The 18,357-nt window shown below is 47.5% G+C and overlaps 1 protein-coding gene across 6 annotated transcripts in view; it reads right to left on the bottom strand.

Moving 5' to 3' along the window:
- The window catches only part of LOC116952962 (uncharacterized), a 65,664-nt gene extending 57,758 nt beyond the window's left edge, over positions 1-7,906 (bottom strand). For 4 of the 6 annotated variants that reach the window (XM_076074576.1, XM_032972720.2, XM_032972722.2 and 1 more), the window contains exon 1: positions 5,782-7,905. In XM_076074576.1, the coding sequence (XP_075930691.1) occupies positions 5,782-6,846 (1,065 nt within the window). In that variant the 5' untranslated portion in view covers positions 6,847-7,905. Of the gene's footprint in view, positions 1-5,781 lie in introns of all 6 variants that reach the window. The other 2 variants (XM_076074577.1, XM_076074579.1) reach the window with 1 other exon arrangement.
- Between the last annotated feature and the right edge of the window lie 10,451 nt (positions 7,907-18,357).

Here is an 18,357-nt window from a genome sequence, read left to right as displayed (position 1 = left end):
GAGCTTTCACAATGTAAACTTTAAAACCAATCTCAACTACAAACTATTTTCATTAAGGATGCATGCCTAATCAAACAAGAATATGAACCTGGACTTAACAAAACTCATAGTTTTATCTCTGAATCTGGATACACTGCTTTAAGGCTTAAGTGAGATTCAACACGCCAGCCTCGCCTCAAAAGTAGCTGAGCATATTAGGCACATACAGTGAGGGAAAACAGTATTTGATCCCATGCTGATTTTGTACGTTTGCCCACTGACAAAGAAATTATCAGTCTATAATTTTAATGGTAGGTTTATTTGAACAGTGAGAGAATAACAACAAAATCCAGAAAAACGCATGTCAAAAATATTATAAATTGATTTGCATTTTAATGAGGGAAATAAGTATTTGACCCCCTCTCAATCAGAAAGATTCCTGGCTCCCAGGTATCTTTTATACAGGTAACGAGCTGAGATTAGGAGCACACTCTTAAAGGGAGTGCTCCGAATCTTAGCTTGTTACCTGTATAAAAGGCACCTGTCCACAGAAGCAATCGATCAATAAGATTCCAAACTCTCCACCATGGCCAAGACCAAACAGCTCTCCAAGGATGTCAGGGACAAGATTGTAGACCTACAAAAGGCTGGAATGGGCTACAAGACCATTACCAAGCAGCTTGGTGAGAACAGTCGGTGCGATTATTCGTAAATGGAAGAAACACAAAAGAACTGTCAATCTCCCTCGGCCTGGGGCTCCATGCAAGATCTCACCTCGTGGAGTTGCAATGATCATGAGAACGGTGAGGAATCAGACCAGAACTAAACGGGAGGATCTTGTCAATGATCTCAAGGCAGCTGGGACCATAGTCACCAAGAAAACAATTGGTAACACACTACACCGTGAAGGACTGAAATCCTGCAGCGCCCGCAAGGTCCCCCTGCTCAAGAAAGCACATATACATGCCCGTCTGAAGTTTGCCAATGAACATCTGAATGATTCAGAGGACAACTGGGTGAAAGTGTTGTGGTCAGATGAGACCAAAATGGAGCTCTTTGGCATCAACTCAACTCGCCGTGTTTGGAGGAGGAGGAATGCTGCCTATGACCCCAAGAACACCATCCCCACCGTCAAACATGGAGGTGGAAACATTATGCTTTGGGGGTGTTTTTCTGATAAGGGGACAAGGCAACTTCTCCGCATCAAAGGGACGATGGACGGGGCCATGTACCGTCAAATCTTGGGTGAGAACCTCCTTCCCTCAGCCAGGGCATTGAAAATGGGTCGTGGATGGGTATTCCAGCAAGACAATGACCCAAAACACACGGTCAAGGCAACCAAGGGGTGGCTCAAGAAGAAGCACATTAAGGTTCTGGAGTGGCCTAGCCAATCTCCAGACCTTAATCCCATAGAAAATCTGTTGAGGGAGCTGAAGGTTCGAGTTGCCAAACGTCAGCCTCGAAACCTTAATGACTTGGAGAAAATCTGCAAAGAGGAGTGGGACAAAATCCCTCCTGAGATGTGTGCAAACCTGGTAGCCAACTACAAGAAACGTCTGACCTGTGATTGCCAACAAGGGTTTTGTCACCAAGTACTAAGTCATGTTTTGCAGAGGGGTCAAATACTTATTTCCCTCATTAAAATGCAAATCAATTTATAACATATTTGACATGCGTTTTTCTGGATTTTGTTGTCGTTATTCTGTCTCTCACTGTTCAAATAAACCTCCCATTATAATTATAGACTGTCAGTGGTTAAACGTACAAAATCAGCCGGGGATCAAATACTTTTTTCCCTCACTGTATATACTGACACCAAATGTCTAGTAAAAAAACCCTGAACTTACGAATCTACTTGTCAACATTTGAATGCAAGATAGATACTTCCAAAGGCCTTACTAGCCACTGCATTAGAATCAGGAAGCACGTAAGAGAGTTAAAAAAAGTGAAATATCAACAAGGAAAAGCATGTAATGTTTTCACTTGCGACTAAAAAGTTGTATGTGTGGCAGAGCAGCCAATCATGGGTAGCTCTGTCAATCTAATAACTTTTCGGACCAATCAAAATAGGCTTGGAGCTAATAATACACTTCAATAGTTTTCTGTAACAATGGATTTTGTTTATGGAAATCACTTACGGTACTGTACTTGCAAATTTAGCCTCGAATGTTGTTACATGGGATTTTAACGTGCATTCTTACCTGCAGTGCTACCCATGGGTGCTGGACATCTGAAAAGGCTTTCAACAAATCGCTTGCGCGTGATAAACACCGGCAAGACATCAGCTTTCTGTCGGTCCAGACGTGAAAGTACATTGTTGAGCACGTTTCAGATCATTTGTGCCAAAAACTTCCTTCCACAATGTGATGTACACTCAACCAACGTATAACAAGCATTACATGAGCAAAAGGTGTTTTTTGTCTCGTTGAGTTGACAGGCGCATTGGACTTTTAGGGGTAGGTGTGCAAAATTGTCAATTGTTCAGGACGTATGAAATCAGCAAAGTTGGTGACCTTTTAACGATGACAACGCGAATGATGCAGGACACTTATCACCATGCACCTCTGAGATTAACCTGGCTCATTCAGCCAGTCTCAGAAGAGGCGCCGATTTAGAGGGGGCAATGGTAATGCCATTGATGGACGAACTACAGTACACTTTAACTCGTTCTACAGGGCAACGTATACCTCATTTCCACTGTATAACCAAGCCGTGCCAGAGCCTCGCCAAGCCAGCTGAGTGTAGTTCAGGGGGTAATAGGATGTGTTTCAACTGTAGAAGGCTAGCCGTACCGCCAACTTCATATAATGTGTTTGGATGCATGTACATGATGCAACGATGCAATTTAATTTGTGTTTACATTTCCCAGGTAATTCATGTCATTATGCCCACCCCTGACCCTGTTCGGCCAAGAGCCATATTCAGATGTCTTGTGAGGCCAGCAAAGCAGTTTAGTTACGGCTCAGCAAGGCTAACAGCCAGTGGAATATCACCTGGCTCGAATGTACCAGTGGAAAAGGGATATTCGAAACGCGTCCTTTCCCCTCCCTGAACGTTGTCTAGCCAAACAAGCAACCGGCGACTTACCAGGCACACGAGAAAATGGCAGCACCGCATGCTTGGTTCCTGGATGGTGGACCTCAGCATTGATGTTAAGATGCTATAAGACACGTGGTTGACGTTTCACATCTACTAGTGTATTACAATTACAGTACTGTAAGCCAGTCCATTAGGCCAAAAGAAAAATGTGTGCGAGACACACCATAGAAGACCTCCACAGGGCACATTTAACAAACTCTTGCACACACTGAGTTTGAAATAGGACTGCATGCTGCTTACGCTACACGCCTTACGTGAAGCGATATGCCCATACACTTCTTTCCAGCTTAATCCACATTACAGCTGAGTAGGCAGGGGCAATGGTGCATAAGGCAGCTCGCCCAAAATGTAACAACTGTTCTGCCTGGGAATCAAACCGTGATCCTCTCTGGGCTGTGACTACAGTGGGGAAATAGGGTAAAAGGCCAAAGGCAAAGAGAGCACTTATGTAATGCAAAGTGAGCCAGTGTTGCTCGTGCACATTTATTTCCAGGGACAAGAACCCAAATTTTTCCCTGAGTCCACGGAGTAGTTACTGGATGTTCATTTCATGCTACACTGACCCAGGGAGACTTTCACTTGCAAGAAGGGCAAAACATTTTAACAGGCCATTGGAATGAGAACAGCAACCAATCTAGCTAAACCGTGCATAACCAATACGGCATTAATTTTATTTACATGACCGAATATCAAAACAAATTCGTACCCTTAAAATTTGAGAAAATACATAGCATTAACAAATTGGTTCTGATTGTGTGGAAAAGTAAGAAATTTGTTTTGTCGTAATACCCGCAATTTAAAAAACCCTTCCTTTTTAATGGAAACATTGTGCACAGCCCCCATGTGCAGTCAAAATATTCCTAAAGCACCCTTGGTGGCAATCTCAAAATTGCAGCGGCAATTGAAGCATCTCATCCCATTAGGGGCGTTGCAGTCGTCAGCGCCACGTGTGCCCCATTGTGCATTAGTTCAATCAAGTTCAGATATTCGCCTGTGTTTACAAACAATCCCCCTTGCTCGCTCACTCACACGCGAGGGATCTCCCGCACGGCTTGCACATCACGACGAGTCCAATGTATCACAAGGTTTCAAATTTTGGCTTAGTTCTTTTTTGTTGTTGGATTAAAAGACGTTTATTTCGATGTAAAAAAGTGCGGAAATCGGTAATACGAATGCATTAATGGATACAGAACCTGCCTTTTGAAAAAAAAAAACTAATGCCAATTAAGAACAGGGCAATTGTTTTTTTTTATACGTCATTGATGTCTGAAACTCGCTTGGGATACACACTTACAATTTTAGCAATTACGTAAATTTTCATTTCGTCTGCTTCTAAGGTCTTATTCGCGTGCACTTCTTGATTCTATAATTCAGCACTCAATTAGTCAACATGCCGATTTTTTGTATTGTATTACCGTACTGCTTCCGATGGATAACGAAAACAGTGCAACCTTGTGTACATCTGCTTTATTAACGTGCACACACTTAAGGCCCAAATGGCCTTCATGTGTTTCATCGTAGCCACTGAAAGTGTACACACAGATTCGAATATTATTTGTTTTCCTGTTGCGACTTTCCCGAACACATTTATCGATGCAACATTTTCAAAACATTTCTCATATCTGGACGGATGAACTCGACCTCAGTCACCGTGTAAATAAAAAACATGAAAAAAACTGACCCCAGTGACAACTCGGTGAAAAAAGCAGCCACAAAATGAGCAAATTTAATCCCGCCCCCCCCCCCCCAAAAAACAAACACACACCAGCCACGCACATGGAGGGCCCAATGAATACAGCAGTAGGCAAGCCACCATCACCATTAGCGCGGCCAGAGGGAGCTAGTGGCGGTGGGGGGAGGACAAACTCTCACGCCGCTTTCATAACCTCCACGGGCTCTTCCAGCGCACACAAAAACCACGACGCGAACTCCACCACCGACGCACAGAAATCCCACCGAGGGCCACCGCAAATCGCCTAAAAGAGCCTCGAAGGCCGCCCGAACGAGCAGACGACGAAAGCAAGAGACAGTAAAAAGTCAGAGGGGTCCCCTTTGTTCTTGGAGCAAAGCACGTTGCTTGCTTGCTGCTGCCTCCACCACCACCACACCACGGTTGTGGCGCACGTCTGTGAGACGAACTCCCCATCTGTGTGCTACGAAGGGCCACAGCCCGGAACGTCGCCTAATGATATCGGGGGATTTTCTCTTTATTTCGTTAGCGTTAGCGACGAGCGTTGTGAGTTTATTGGCGCGCGTGCACCCACTGCCACCGCAGTTCGCACAGATAACGTGTCCGAGCCGGCGCTTTTGGAGGCAAGGGTTGGTGGATCACGCAGAGACGTGCGAGTCTAGCCATACACACTTGGGTGGTCAGCTCGTAGACATAAAAGTGAGGGTTCGTGAACTCATCTGTGCAGACTTATGAGGATGTAAAACCTGCCATGTAGACAGCAGGTTGGTTGGGTTTCCTCCGGGTAAATTTGCCCCCCCCCCCCCACATGCAAATCAACGCATTTTAACGATAACACTAATAAACTCGACTAACATCAACGAAGGACACTCTTAAAAATGGGTCCCAAGGCTCTGCGAGCTGTTCCTGAACGCGAGAATTACATCACAGTAATCACTACGACCACGAGGGGCTTCAACCACACGAAATACAACTTGGGTCGTTGTTTTTCTGTTTACCTAAAACTCTCTCACCTGTTTGTTGGGTGGCTGAGGACTCGCCGTGGCCGCTGGTCGCCCTCCTCCTCCTCCTGCTGCTGACGAAGCTCCCGCTGCTGACGCTGCTGCCGCTGCTGCTGCTGTTGATGATGAAGAAGAAGAAGCCGGCCCCGGACCTTGCCCAGCGGCCATGGCGCTGTATACCCGGGCGGGGTTGGACGATGTGAGCAGCTGGTTCAGTGTTGGCGTCTCGGCCGACTGCGACGAAGACTGCGCCGAATGAGACGACTGTCCGCCCATCAGCCTGCCCTGTTGCTGCTGCTGATGGTGGTGGTGGTGCTGATGGTGCTGCTGATGCTGCTGGTGGTGATGGTGCTGATGGTGGTGGTGCGGATAGCCGGCCACGCTGCTGTTAGCAACTGCCCTTCCTCCGCCACCCGCCATCATCATCATTACGTCCTGCTGCTGGTTGAGCCCCACCGCTCCGGCTCCTCCCGCTCCTCGGGGCGAGTGAGCCCCCGAGAAGCCGGGCCCATAGCCCGAGCGAGTTCCGTCGTAGCCGTAACCCCCGCCACCACCGACCCCGTAAACCCCGTCACCGTGAGAGTTCAGTCCGCCGGGCCCCCTCGCCCCGGGCTCGGCGGAGCTCCCAGCCGAGCCCGGGGTCTCTCCGCCATGATGCGGCCCACTAGGCCCCGTTGCCTCCGTGGCAGAGACCCCAGCCTCCCTTTCAGACGACGAAGACGACGACGACGATGACGACGAAGACGTGTCGGGAACTCCACCGGCATCACCGCCGCCGCCGCCACCGCCGCCGCCTCCTCCTCCTCTGCCGTTGCTGCCTCCGCCGTCCTTGGCCCGCACTCCATGTTGTTGGTCTCCATTACTGTTGCTGTTGCTATTGTTGCTGCCGCTGTTGTCGCCGCTCTGCTCGGCGCCCGCCCGCACTTTCCTGCCCGTGGCCTCGTCCGACAGCGACGTCGGCTGCTGCTGCTGCTGCTCGCCCGCGCTGCCCGGGTGCTCGGCGCTCGCCCTGCCGAGCAGCGGGCTGCGCTCCGAGTCGCGCCCGAGGCCGCCCACCAGCTTCACTTGGGCGGCCATGCCTCCTCGTCCTCCACCGTCTCTCCTCCCGCTCCTCCTCTCCTCCTCCCCCCTTGCTCGTCGCCCTCTCGTCCTCTTCCTTCTCCTCGTCGTTTCTATCTCCTCGCGTCTAACAAAAAAAAGAGGAGCCGGACGGGGGTCGCACGGGACGGAGGGACGAGGCGCGTGAAAGAGAAAGGGGCGTCCGCCGCTTTTGTCCGCCTTCTCTGCGAGCCCGCCTTCTTGTTCCCCCTCTCTCTCTCCCCTCCTTTAAACTTTACATATCACCGCCTTCGTTGACGGACGGGGGACTAAGCCTGTGCTGCGTGGCGTCTCTCCTGTCCCCTCGTCGCTAAGTCCCTCCCGCGTGTGCCCGATTCAACGAGGCGACCCCAAGAGGAGTCCATGCACAGAGTTGTTGGCCCGCAGCCTGGCATGAGGACTTAGAGCACAACTACTCCTATCCATTACTGTACTTCTATTATTAAAAAGAGCGGCGCGCAAGAGCCGGACCGGATTACCGCTCCCTCGGGGCGGCGAGGATTCGGGTTCGCTTTAGCACCGCCCTTCTTCTTCGCCGCCGCCGCCACTGGGAAAATGAATCTACTCGCCGTCCTTTGATTCGCGACTAACAGCCGGCGAAGACCACGACGATTTCGCCGCACAAATCTGTTTTTGGGATAGTTGTTTTTGACGATTGTGTGCTTGGCGGCTCCGAGTGCCCCATTTTGGGCACGAATCCGCGCTCCGGGATTCGCGTCGCACCGGGGGCCGCTTCGTGTGTTATCGCAGGCGGTGATGCGGCTCTCGGCTCCGTTGGTGGGGGTGGGGGAAGGGAGGTTGGGTGGGTATCCTTCCGCGCGCGCGGAGCTAGGGGGGGAGGAAAAAAAACCCCGATCCATGCGCGACAAAGTCCCCCGCTCAGCCTAACCCCTTCCCCACCAACTCCGTCGCTGTCCCTGACCGCCGAATGTCGCTCGGGCGAGGACATTCGCTCGTCGCGCGCAAGGAACACACAGACACAAAACGTCTTTGCGGTTTAAAACAAAATAAAAAAAAGCGCTGCGAGGGCGGGACGTCTCCCCCCCCCCCCCGCACAAAGGCAAACAGGGGCCGCACTATTTGCGGCGGGGTGGCTGCGCGGGGCGGATCACGCATTCCAGGGTAGCGCGGCGGTCGTTCGCTCATTAGCGTGGCCTCAATTCCGCACTAAACTCAAACGGGCTTACAGCGCACTCCCCTTCTCCTCGCACCAACAAACTCGCTCGTGCATTTTACACGACGAGCATTCCCTCGGAATGAAGCGAATAAAGCCACGGGAAACCTTAGCCACGAGTGGTTCGTGTTTGCCTGCTGCTACTACTGCTGCTGCTGCTGCTGCGTCCATTTTAGCCGTGCTTTATTTTAATAGGCTGCAATGGCGCACTCGGACCAGAGGTCCGTTTGGGTGTGTTGTTGTGTGTGGGTGCTTTTGTGTAGCCTTTTTGGGCCTTGTGTTTTTACGTTATTATTTGCGTGAATGTTGTTCGAGCACTCGCATTGCCCTTTCATTTCAGCGCGAGCTTAACTTAAGCGCTGCTGTAACATCTACATGGACAGTCCACGAATGTCAACATGCGTGCACTTTACATGTGGCTGGTTAGGGCGTACTGTACTGTTAACCCTTGTGTGTAATTAAAATGTGGATTTCTAAAATACATTCACACCATTGGGACGAATGCCACAAAATAAAATACATCTGCCACGTAAATATGTGGATAAAAAATATAATGTTCCTTTATCGAGCCAGATGCAATTAAAAACGTTACAGTATTGAGGTTTAAAACAAAATGTAAGGTGGTAAAATAATGTAATGGTGCGAAATATTTGAATGAAAAACATTTTGTACACGCGGTAATTTATCCACAATAGCATGCACCCACATATGGTACATTCAATCAACACCAGCACAACATGCGTTGTTGCCATAAACCACCAGCTTCACGAACTTGTCCCTTAATTGAGCTCTAATTAAGATTCATCAACTCTTGCAAGAGCGATAATATTTAAAGTATGAATTGGTAATTGTTATTAATACAGCATATATGTTTTAATTAGTGGACGCTAATTTACACCGTGACATCATACATACTCTTGCAAATTATGTCAGAGGGTCTTTTAGAGTCCACAGTTTATGGCAGATGGACACATTTTGGGGATTCAAACAGGCACATCAGGTCAGTAGAGAGAAGTGAGTTTCCGTGAAATCTAGTTCTTGACAACCTGGCTTGCCAACTTTTCATACGCGTAGGAGAACACACACACACATATATATGTGACAGCATGAAAAAACACAGCATACAGCATGACCCAAAAACTGTACTGAAGGAGTTTTACATTTTTCATTCAGTGCTCACTCAAATTTAGAGTGGTGCGTCATTCAATTTGCAGCACTGCCTTACAAGACAGCAGGGTCATTTATCTCCATGAGGGTACAGCCTTGGAAAGAAACTATTGCAGGCCTGCATCAATTTGTTTCAATTGGTCAATTTATCCGCCCATTAGATGGCGCTATCAAGATGTTGACATGCGTGTTTGGCGGCTCCTCACTGCTGAGTGCGATTACCGATTTAGTCTAATGGGTTTTCGTGCAGTTCATTGGTTGACTCCGCTGTGTGCATCAAACAAAATATTTGAGGTTTGGACACCAATTTTAAGAGCCATAGGTTTCATGCCACAAAAGTCATCTGCCATATAATTGTCATACTTTTTGCCCTTCATCGATCCACTATTGGACGAAGGCCTGCTGCGTATTGTTTGGCCATACTTCACCACGCTGGTCAGTGCTGGTTGGTGCAGATGGTCCCATCAATTCAGATTAAGAGCTTGCTTCTGTTAGAGGCCATGGTTGTGACTCGAGCTCAGGCAACACTGGTTTCAGTGTCGTGCACGAATCACTGTCACTGCTCCTCCTCCCCATCCTGTCACATGAAATGTGGAACATACTGTAATAACGTAACATTAATATTATTTTTTATAAACATTTTTCGGTAAACTCACCACTTTATCAACCAATAAGACCAAAACGGCCCACTTTAACACAAACGTCACCGTATTTTAGTGAGCCTATTATGGGCGATAACAACAGTGAAAACACACGTGTGGAGTGTGTGTGTGGAGTGTGGCCTCACACACACACACCCAGCTGACTGCCTTTGTCTCCCTTACTCGACGGGCGGCAACAACCACAACCACCAGCTTCTCCTGTTTAGGCTGGGCACGCCTTATGGGGGAGACTAATGCCAACCGTAACACCACATCATTTGCCACCAATCCCTAACAACCGAGAGTCAAAACTCGAGCCGGCTGGAACTCTCAAGAGCTGGGGTGGAGGGGGGTGTCATTAAACTCCATTCCACCACCAGCATCCCCTTGCTCTCACGATACACATTCACACAAATCAACACCACGCACAACTGGTATCACCATACATCATACGCCTAAGCACACGGCACACTCAGTTAATATTTACTGCGGGCCTGTGGTGGAGGGGGATGTGATTAAATAGAGTGAGTACAGTGCTGGGCGGGGAGCTGCACACAGCGCTGGCTGTGATGATGTGGAGGGCGCTCGTATTTCGCTGTGAAAGCGCGTCTGCTGGAGCGGAAAGCCTGTTTGTTTACCAGCCTTTCTCCTCCCCCTTCCACACCAAACCAACCTAACTCCCAGCTCATCGTGCGCTACATTGCCAGTCCACTCTCCTCTCTCCCCTTGCCACACCGGCCTAATCCCATCTCACTGGCTTCTCCGCCACGCAAAGATTCCCTCTTGTCTCTCTCTCTCCTCCTCCTTCGCCACAGCCAGCCTCAACCCAGATTCACTGGCTTTCCATCTCCTTCTCGACTCCCCCGCCACCACACCAGCCTAACCTCAGTTCACTACGTACTGTACTGGCTTCCGAGCCCTCCTCTCTCTCCTCCCCCGCCACACGAGCTTAACCCGAGTTCACTGGCTTCCCTCGCCACACACCACCACCACTTCTCTCTTGTCTCCCTCAAACCTGGCACACCAGAGCCCATCTTCCCATCGCCTCCTCTCTCAATCCCCTCTCTCTGCCTCTCCTCCCTCTCTGCTACAACCATACTAACCCATCTCACTGTGCTCCCATCCCCTCTCTCTGCCTCTCCTCCCTCTCTGCTACAACCAACCTAACCCATCTCACTGTGCTCCCATCCCCTCTCTCTCTGCCTCTCCTCCCTCTCTGCTACAACCATACTAACCCATCTCACTGTGCTCCCATCCCCTCTCTCTGCCTCTCCTCCCCCTCTGCTACAACCAACCTAACCCATCTCACTGTGCTCCCATCCCCTCTCTCTGCCTCTCCCCCTCTGCTACAACCATACTAACCCATCTCACTGTATCCCCATCCCCTCTCTCTGCCTCTCCTCCCCCTCTGCTACAACCAACCTAACCCATCTCACTGTGCTCCCATCCCCTCTCTCTGCCTCTCCTCCCCCTCTGCTACAACCAACCTAACCCATCTCACTGTGCTCCCATCCCCTCTCTCTGCCTCTCCCCCTCTGCTACAACCATACTAACCCATCTCACTGTATCCCCATCCCCTCTCTCTGCCTCTCCTCCCCCTCTGCTACAACCATACTAACCCATCTCACTGTGCTCCCATCCCCTCTCTCTGTCTCTCCCCCTCTGCTACAACCATACTAACCCATCTCACTGTGCTCCCATCCCCTCTCTCTGCCTCTCCTCCCCCTCTGCTACAACCATACTAACCCATCTCACTGTGCTCCCATCCCCTCTCTCTGCCTCTCCTCCCCCTCTGCTACAACCATACTAACCCATCTCACTGTGCTCCCATCCCCTCTCTCTGCCTCTCCTCCCCCTCTGCTACAAACCAACCTAACCCATCTCACTGTATCCCCATCCCCTCTCTCTGCCTCTCCTCCCCCTCTGCTACAAACCAACCTAACCCATCTCACCATCTTCCCATCCCCTCTCTCTGCCTCTCCTCCCCCTCTGCTACAAACCACCCTAACCCATCTCACCATCTTCCCATCCCCTCTCTCTGCCTCTCCTCCCCCTCTGCTACAACCATACTTACCCATCTCACTGTGCTCCCATCCCCTCTCTCTCTGCCTCTCCTCCCCCTCTGCTACAAACCAACCTAACCCATCTCACTGTGCTCCCATCCCCTCTCTCTGTCTCTCCTCCCCCTCTGCTACAACCATACTAACCCATCTCACTGTGCTCCCATCCCCTCTCTCTGCCTCTCCTCCCCCTCTGCTACAACCAACCTAACCCATCTCACTGTGCTCCCATCCCCTCTCTCTGCCTCTCTTCCCCCTCTGTTACAAACCAACCTAACCCATCTCACTGTGCTCCCATCCCCTCTCTCTGTCTCTCCCCCTCTGCTACAACCAACCTAACCCATCTCACTGTGCTCCCATCCCCTCTCTCTGCCTCTCCTCCCCCTCTGCTACAACCAACCTAACCCATCTCACTGTGCTCCCATCCCCTCTCTCTGCCTCTCCTCCCCCTCTGCTACAACCAACCTAACCCATCTCACTGTGCTCCCATCCCCTCTCTCTGCCTCTCCTCCCCCTCTGCTACAACCAACCTAACCCATCTCACTGTATCCCCATCCCCTCTCTCTGCCTCTCCTCCCTCTCTGCTACAAACCAGCCCTCCTCGCCCCTCGTTCCACCACTACAGCCCTCCTGCCATGTCCGGCATTTCAGTCCCACCACGCGCACACTTCTCCATTGCTGTAGTACAGTATAGCCTCTACACTTGTCCTGATCATGAACATTCATTCCCCCGTTGTGTCTTAGAATTTAGACTGCCACGTTTGTCTGTAATTGCTTTTCTATTTGAGAACAGCGTTTTCATCGATATTCTGACTAGAGTTAAATTATATGGTCAGGATTAAAGTTGGGTTAGGGTGCTAGGGTTAAAGTTACGGTTGGTGTTGGGGGGCTCTGGTTAAGTCATGGGAGGCATTTGGAAATTATATCTAAAAAAAATAGATGAGACGTTCCCAATTGTGGGCAATTGTCTTTGTTGTTCCTGCCATCAATTTACTGTCCCAGTAGAGGGCAGTGCAGCCAGAGCCATTGTTAGTATGGTCAAATAACCCGCACAGGCCCTCATCCAGCAGTGGATTTACAACAATGACTCCGATTGTGGAGAACAGTTCATAGTCCTGCCAACAGTGGGTTTGTGAACGGCGCCTAAGCTAAAATGCATAAGCGTGAGGTATATATATAAAAAATACGTATCCTGTTGTTTCTTCAGATATCCCTTTCAAAAATTGACGTAGTTAAACCGATTACCCCCTGTCGGCTTAACATAAATGATTTCAAAGACAACGTGAGAGGTGCACACACACAGAGACAACGATTCCCCGTTTAGCCTGGAAAGACTGGGGGGGGGGGGGGGGGCAGGCGCCTTGAGCGAGCACCTCTCCCACACGAGGAGGGGGGGTGGACAGCAACCACGCCCGGCCGCCTTTGTCTCCCCCAGTGGCGATGTTTACTACACACCGCACCGGGTACTTATTCGAGGCTGAGTCGACCTAGGGGAGGGAGGGGGGGGGTCCAGGACAGGTTCAGATAATCGTCGCTGCTGTTGGTTAGCCGCAGCGCTCTAACCACAACACCACCGCTCCCCACACACCACACACACACAGAGAGATTGGAAAACACCGCCCGAATTGACATCAGCACACCCACTGGCAAGCCCACCACCAAAGGCAAGGGCCACACATTAGTAGTACATCATCATCATCGCCGGTTAGTGCTGTCCTAGTTGCGAATGTGGCACGTTCAGCTTACGTGACAAACCTTACGAATTGGCTGTGTTGGGTGGTGGCGGGTTTAACGACACATATATTTACACGATCTAACCCCCCTTCCCCCCCCACCAAAAAACTTGTGTTATGGAGTACATCATCGTTCTGCTGCTGCAAACGTGTAGAATAAATCCTAGCTTTCCCCCCAGGTCTCCCCCATGAAATGTAAGACGTTTAAAAGCGACTGTAATAATGCTCCTATAAAGGTTACGGCAATTGTGGTGTACACACAGCAGACACCCTCGCATATAAATACAACACTGCTCATCGCTGTTCGCATGAAGTGGACACGTAAATATGATGTGTGTGTGTGTGTTACAGACATGTATATTGTTACCAAGAGTGGCAAGAAAAGCAGGGACACTCGTGTAGCATGTTGTGTTCATACTTGGTCAATCAACGCATAAACAGAAGCTCACGGGCAATTTCCATGTATGCATAATCTCGCGGATTCAGATATACATACAAATAAATACACACGTTTGTATGTACAGAGTGATTATTATGGGAGCGATTCATGTACATTCTAAGAATTCTTTAACGAGTCTAGTGATGTTCCAGTAAGTGATGAAAAGCTAAAATCAGGGGACAAATGTGGTCAAGTTTGTGCTTTATTCAGTACTAGAAAAATCGTAACAAATACTTACAATTGGGGCCCAATTTTTTTTAGCATGGTTGATTGCTTTCCCTTATCGGCCAGGGTCAGCCCAGAGTTCGAGGTTTAAGTCATGTACTACAGTTTTAGATTACTCTATATGGCCGTTATCAGTGGACACAGTAATTTACCTTCTGTGAATTATGATACTAACACCAATAGACAGTGGCTAAAGCCTGCTGAGTTGGTCACTTGTGTGTGTGTATACATATAGCCATGACAGCATTTTGGTTACAGGGTGAATCATACTTGATTCGTATTTGATGTATCCATACTGTGAGTGAATGTACGATCACATTGAACATACACAGATGTCTCCAACAGACTGTTGGGACAATTAAGTTCTGTACTGAGTACATATAAATTCTATTCCATGCACATGTATGACGGAGTGGTGTGGCCGAAACTCTGGTTGCCTTTCTATTTCTATTGCTGTTGTTGACCGAACTATGCGTGGTCCTCATTTTAAATTCTTGTCTACACTGTAATGCAAACTTAACCTCTTCTTTTTTAAAAATGTCACTTCAGTGTCATCAATTGTTGTGGCCAGACATCTTGCTCGTAACGCCTCGCACTGCTGTTCTGTCTCATTAGCCTGAGTGTGGCACGCTGCCTCAGCCGGGCACTTTCATTGAATTTCAAGAATCTGACACACAGGGACATGTGCGCACAGTTCCACTGAGCAATACAATCCTATCGGAATAAGGACTCGTATTTCCTGGATTTTATTTATCAATAAAGTGGCACTGTGCAACTCAATTACACAACATTTTACATTCACACGCACATTTTTCACGGGCGTTGCATTTCCAAGCTATAAATTCTACCTTTGATGGGGTTTTACTCTGGTTGACTTTTAAGTTGGTGTTACATAAACATGCATGCGGCTGTTTTAATACAGTAGCGCATGAATATACAGTGCGATACGTTGTGAACACAACACACTTATGCATTCATCTCTGTAAAACTAAATATTTTCACGATAGCCTAATTAGAATTTTAATCCAGATATCTGCTGATATTCCCACCTTTACTGCAGTATATGTCAACTTATTTCGCACATTCTGAACCACAATAACTATTGTGACTACACTTCTGCAGCAAAGCTTCAGCGGTGGTTTCAGTTTGAGCGCGTAGTATGAAATACGTCACTGTGTATGGGGAAATTTAACTGAGCCAGCTTTCGCTTTTCAACAAAGCATGTATTCCCAAATGCTATCCCAGTATTTGGGAAAGCTGGCAGCATTTGTTGGCATTAATACAGGCACGTGGTAAGTGCCTGGCACCCATAGATCAATGGACATCAATGCCAGGAATATCAACGGCCTCACACACACAGCCTCATCCTTGAATATGCATTAAGCCTGGTTTCCACACGCTGTCGTTTGATTGTCGTGAGTTTATAATGAGTCGGTTTAGACCCATTTGTTACAGTACCTGTATTAAAGGTTAAACCTATGTCAACTCAAGATTGCTGTTGCAATGATCGCGTATTCGTACACAATCCATGGCGATAGTGACACCTTCGGGGTTTCTGATTCAAGCCTTTTTTCAATCAATAACAATCCACAAGAAGCGAGGTCCGCGTGGGTGGCTCAGAGGTCAGAGCGCTCGCTGAGAGCTCTGATATGTAGCATTTGAATCCAGTCAGCCACCCGTGATTAAACCTGGTTCTCAAGCGTCACGAGTTTGATGGTTTCAGCCAGTCACAAATTATTGGCCAAAAATTAAATAAACTTAATTTTTTTCACTTTCTGTCATATCACTTATTCAAGCTAAATGTGTCCAAATACATACTTGGATTTATTGACGTGTGGATAGAAAGGCCTTTTTTGCAATTACTCTAGAAGTTGTCCTATGATCTTCTCGGGTTGTCCTCTATCCCAGGTTGATGAACTTGCAAGCCACGGTTCCACAGTGGACAGTTCTTAATTTCATGACATATTTTGGAATATAAATGGGGGGAGGGGATGGGGTGGACATTTCTTAACCCAAAATAAAAGTTTGCGGACCAAAACAAAATATCAACTAAAAATGTACACAAATATGACATATTTAGGCCACAAGACATAATGGGGGGAAAACACCCAATCTACTGCATATCCTCACTTGGGTATGTATGTGCAAAGCAACATGTTCTTAGATGAAAATCCAACTTTATGCAAATTAGTATCAGAGGCACAGCTTCACCGAATTTCGTTTGACTCAGCACACCACCCAGGTTTTAGGGTATGGCCACACGATCATGTAAAGTAAGCTTTAAATAGTACATTCAGATCAACGTTTATTGGTTCCTGAATTTCCAATGTATATTGCAGTAATATGATGTGTGCAGTGTTCAGGCACGCATTGTGTTCACAAGTGTTAACAAACATTTTCCAACAAGCACTCATTTCATTGTATCTGCAGAGACCGCCTTGTGGTGTCTCCCAATCTATTCTGTGTCAACACAGCTGCCATCATAAGCCACTTGTGTAATCTAGCAATATGTGCGCTGCATATGTGGGAGAGACACACGCGGTTCAAATATAAAAAATAATGCAGTCACAGTCAAAGTCAGGTCAAGTGTCTCCCTGCACAAATAATTGTTGGTGGCAGCGGCTCATCTCTATTGGTGGTCCCGAGCCAAGAACTACGATAGCCTTTAATCTTGCGAGAATAAAACACAAATGCAATGACCTGGAAATAATACAACGACTGCAACATTGTAATTCTGCAATGTAGCAACAATAAGTATTTTTAATACCGTATTGTATTATCAGCTCGTGTGCGAGAGCTTGTTGAATGATTACATCGCAGGATGGCGAGAAATGGTGGAAGCTTGGGGGAGGGCCTTCATCCAGCAGTGGATTGGCAATCACCAGGGATCTTCCAACCAAAATAACAAGGAGAGACATTTTTTTTCGAATTCGGAAAAAAAACCCCTCAATATTTCAAGAGCCACAATGCACTGCGGTGGTGAATACGAGACGGTGGTCCACAATAAATAACGTCACGAAGCAAGTCCTTATGAGAGCCACACGTGACTCCGGAACCACAGGTTGCCGACCCCTGACCATGACTGATGATGATAATTATTATACACAGTATAATTATTATAACATAACCAGCATATATACTACAGCGCACAATAGGATGATGTACACATTGTTTTCAGTCCCATTGAATACTACTGTATAAAGTTTAATAATATATGCACACAGATATATCATTACAAATGACGAAACAAATAATATTCTTAGTTCTTTCGGTAAAGTCACGTTGAAGGGAAACAACAAAATAATAAAATAATAAAATACTAATAGAATATATAATAAAATATATAAAACAATAAAAAAATTATGCAAACCAACACACCTGAAGACGACCGTTTGTGTTATGGTCGAAACGTCGTGAGAATTTTTATTGTTTTATATATATTTTATTATTTTGTTGTTTCCCTTCAACGTGACTTTACCGAAAGAACTAAGAATATGAATTACTGCAGTCACGAAAGCTTTAAATCGAAACAAATAATGTCACTGAAAAGTACACAACTCCTCTGATCTGTTACCATTTTATCTGCGACTCCAATTATTCACGCATGTTTCACTGATAATTAATTTGGCTTTACATTTTGAACTTCTTTGCATCGTATGCATCCAACCGTGCTAATCGGAGGTGCAGGGGAAAGATAACAAACTAAACACAAAAATCAGTTATAAAGAAATAAGTTTTAAATCTAGGCTTTAGTGTCAAATGACAATTATCCGGGGGATAAGTGGCATACATTTCATGGATAACCCTGCAGACAAAATAGGATCCGTATAGTGGCTCCCCCAAATCAGAGTTCTCCTTTAAGGATGAATACAAACGCTGCCTCCCAATTTACAAGCATTGTTGTAAAAAAAAACATTTGTGTACATACATACAGCAGTGCACAATGTCACGAAACACACACACACCCAAAACACGCACTTTCACCGCACACAGGCACACACACACCCACACAGAACCAACAGCCACCACAATGTCATGCGCAGCTCAGTGG

This window comes from Petromyzon marinus, chromosome 49 (genome assembly GCF_048934315.1).
Source record: "Petromyzon marinus isolate PM22_M1 ecotype Great Lakes invasive population chromosome 49, UKy_Petmar_22M1.pri1.0, whole genome shotgun sequence".
Lineage (NCBI taxonomy): Eukaryota > Metazoa > Chordata > Hyperoartia > Petromyzontiformes > Petromyzontidae > Petromyzon > Petromyzon marinus.
This window is presented reverse-complemented; position numbering and strand designations above follow the sequence as displayed.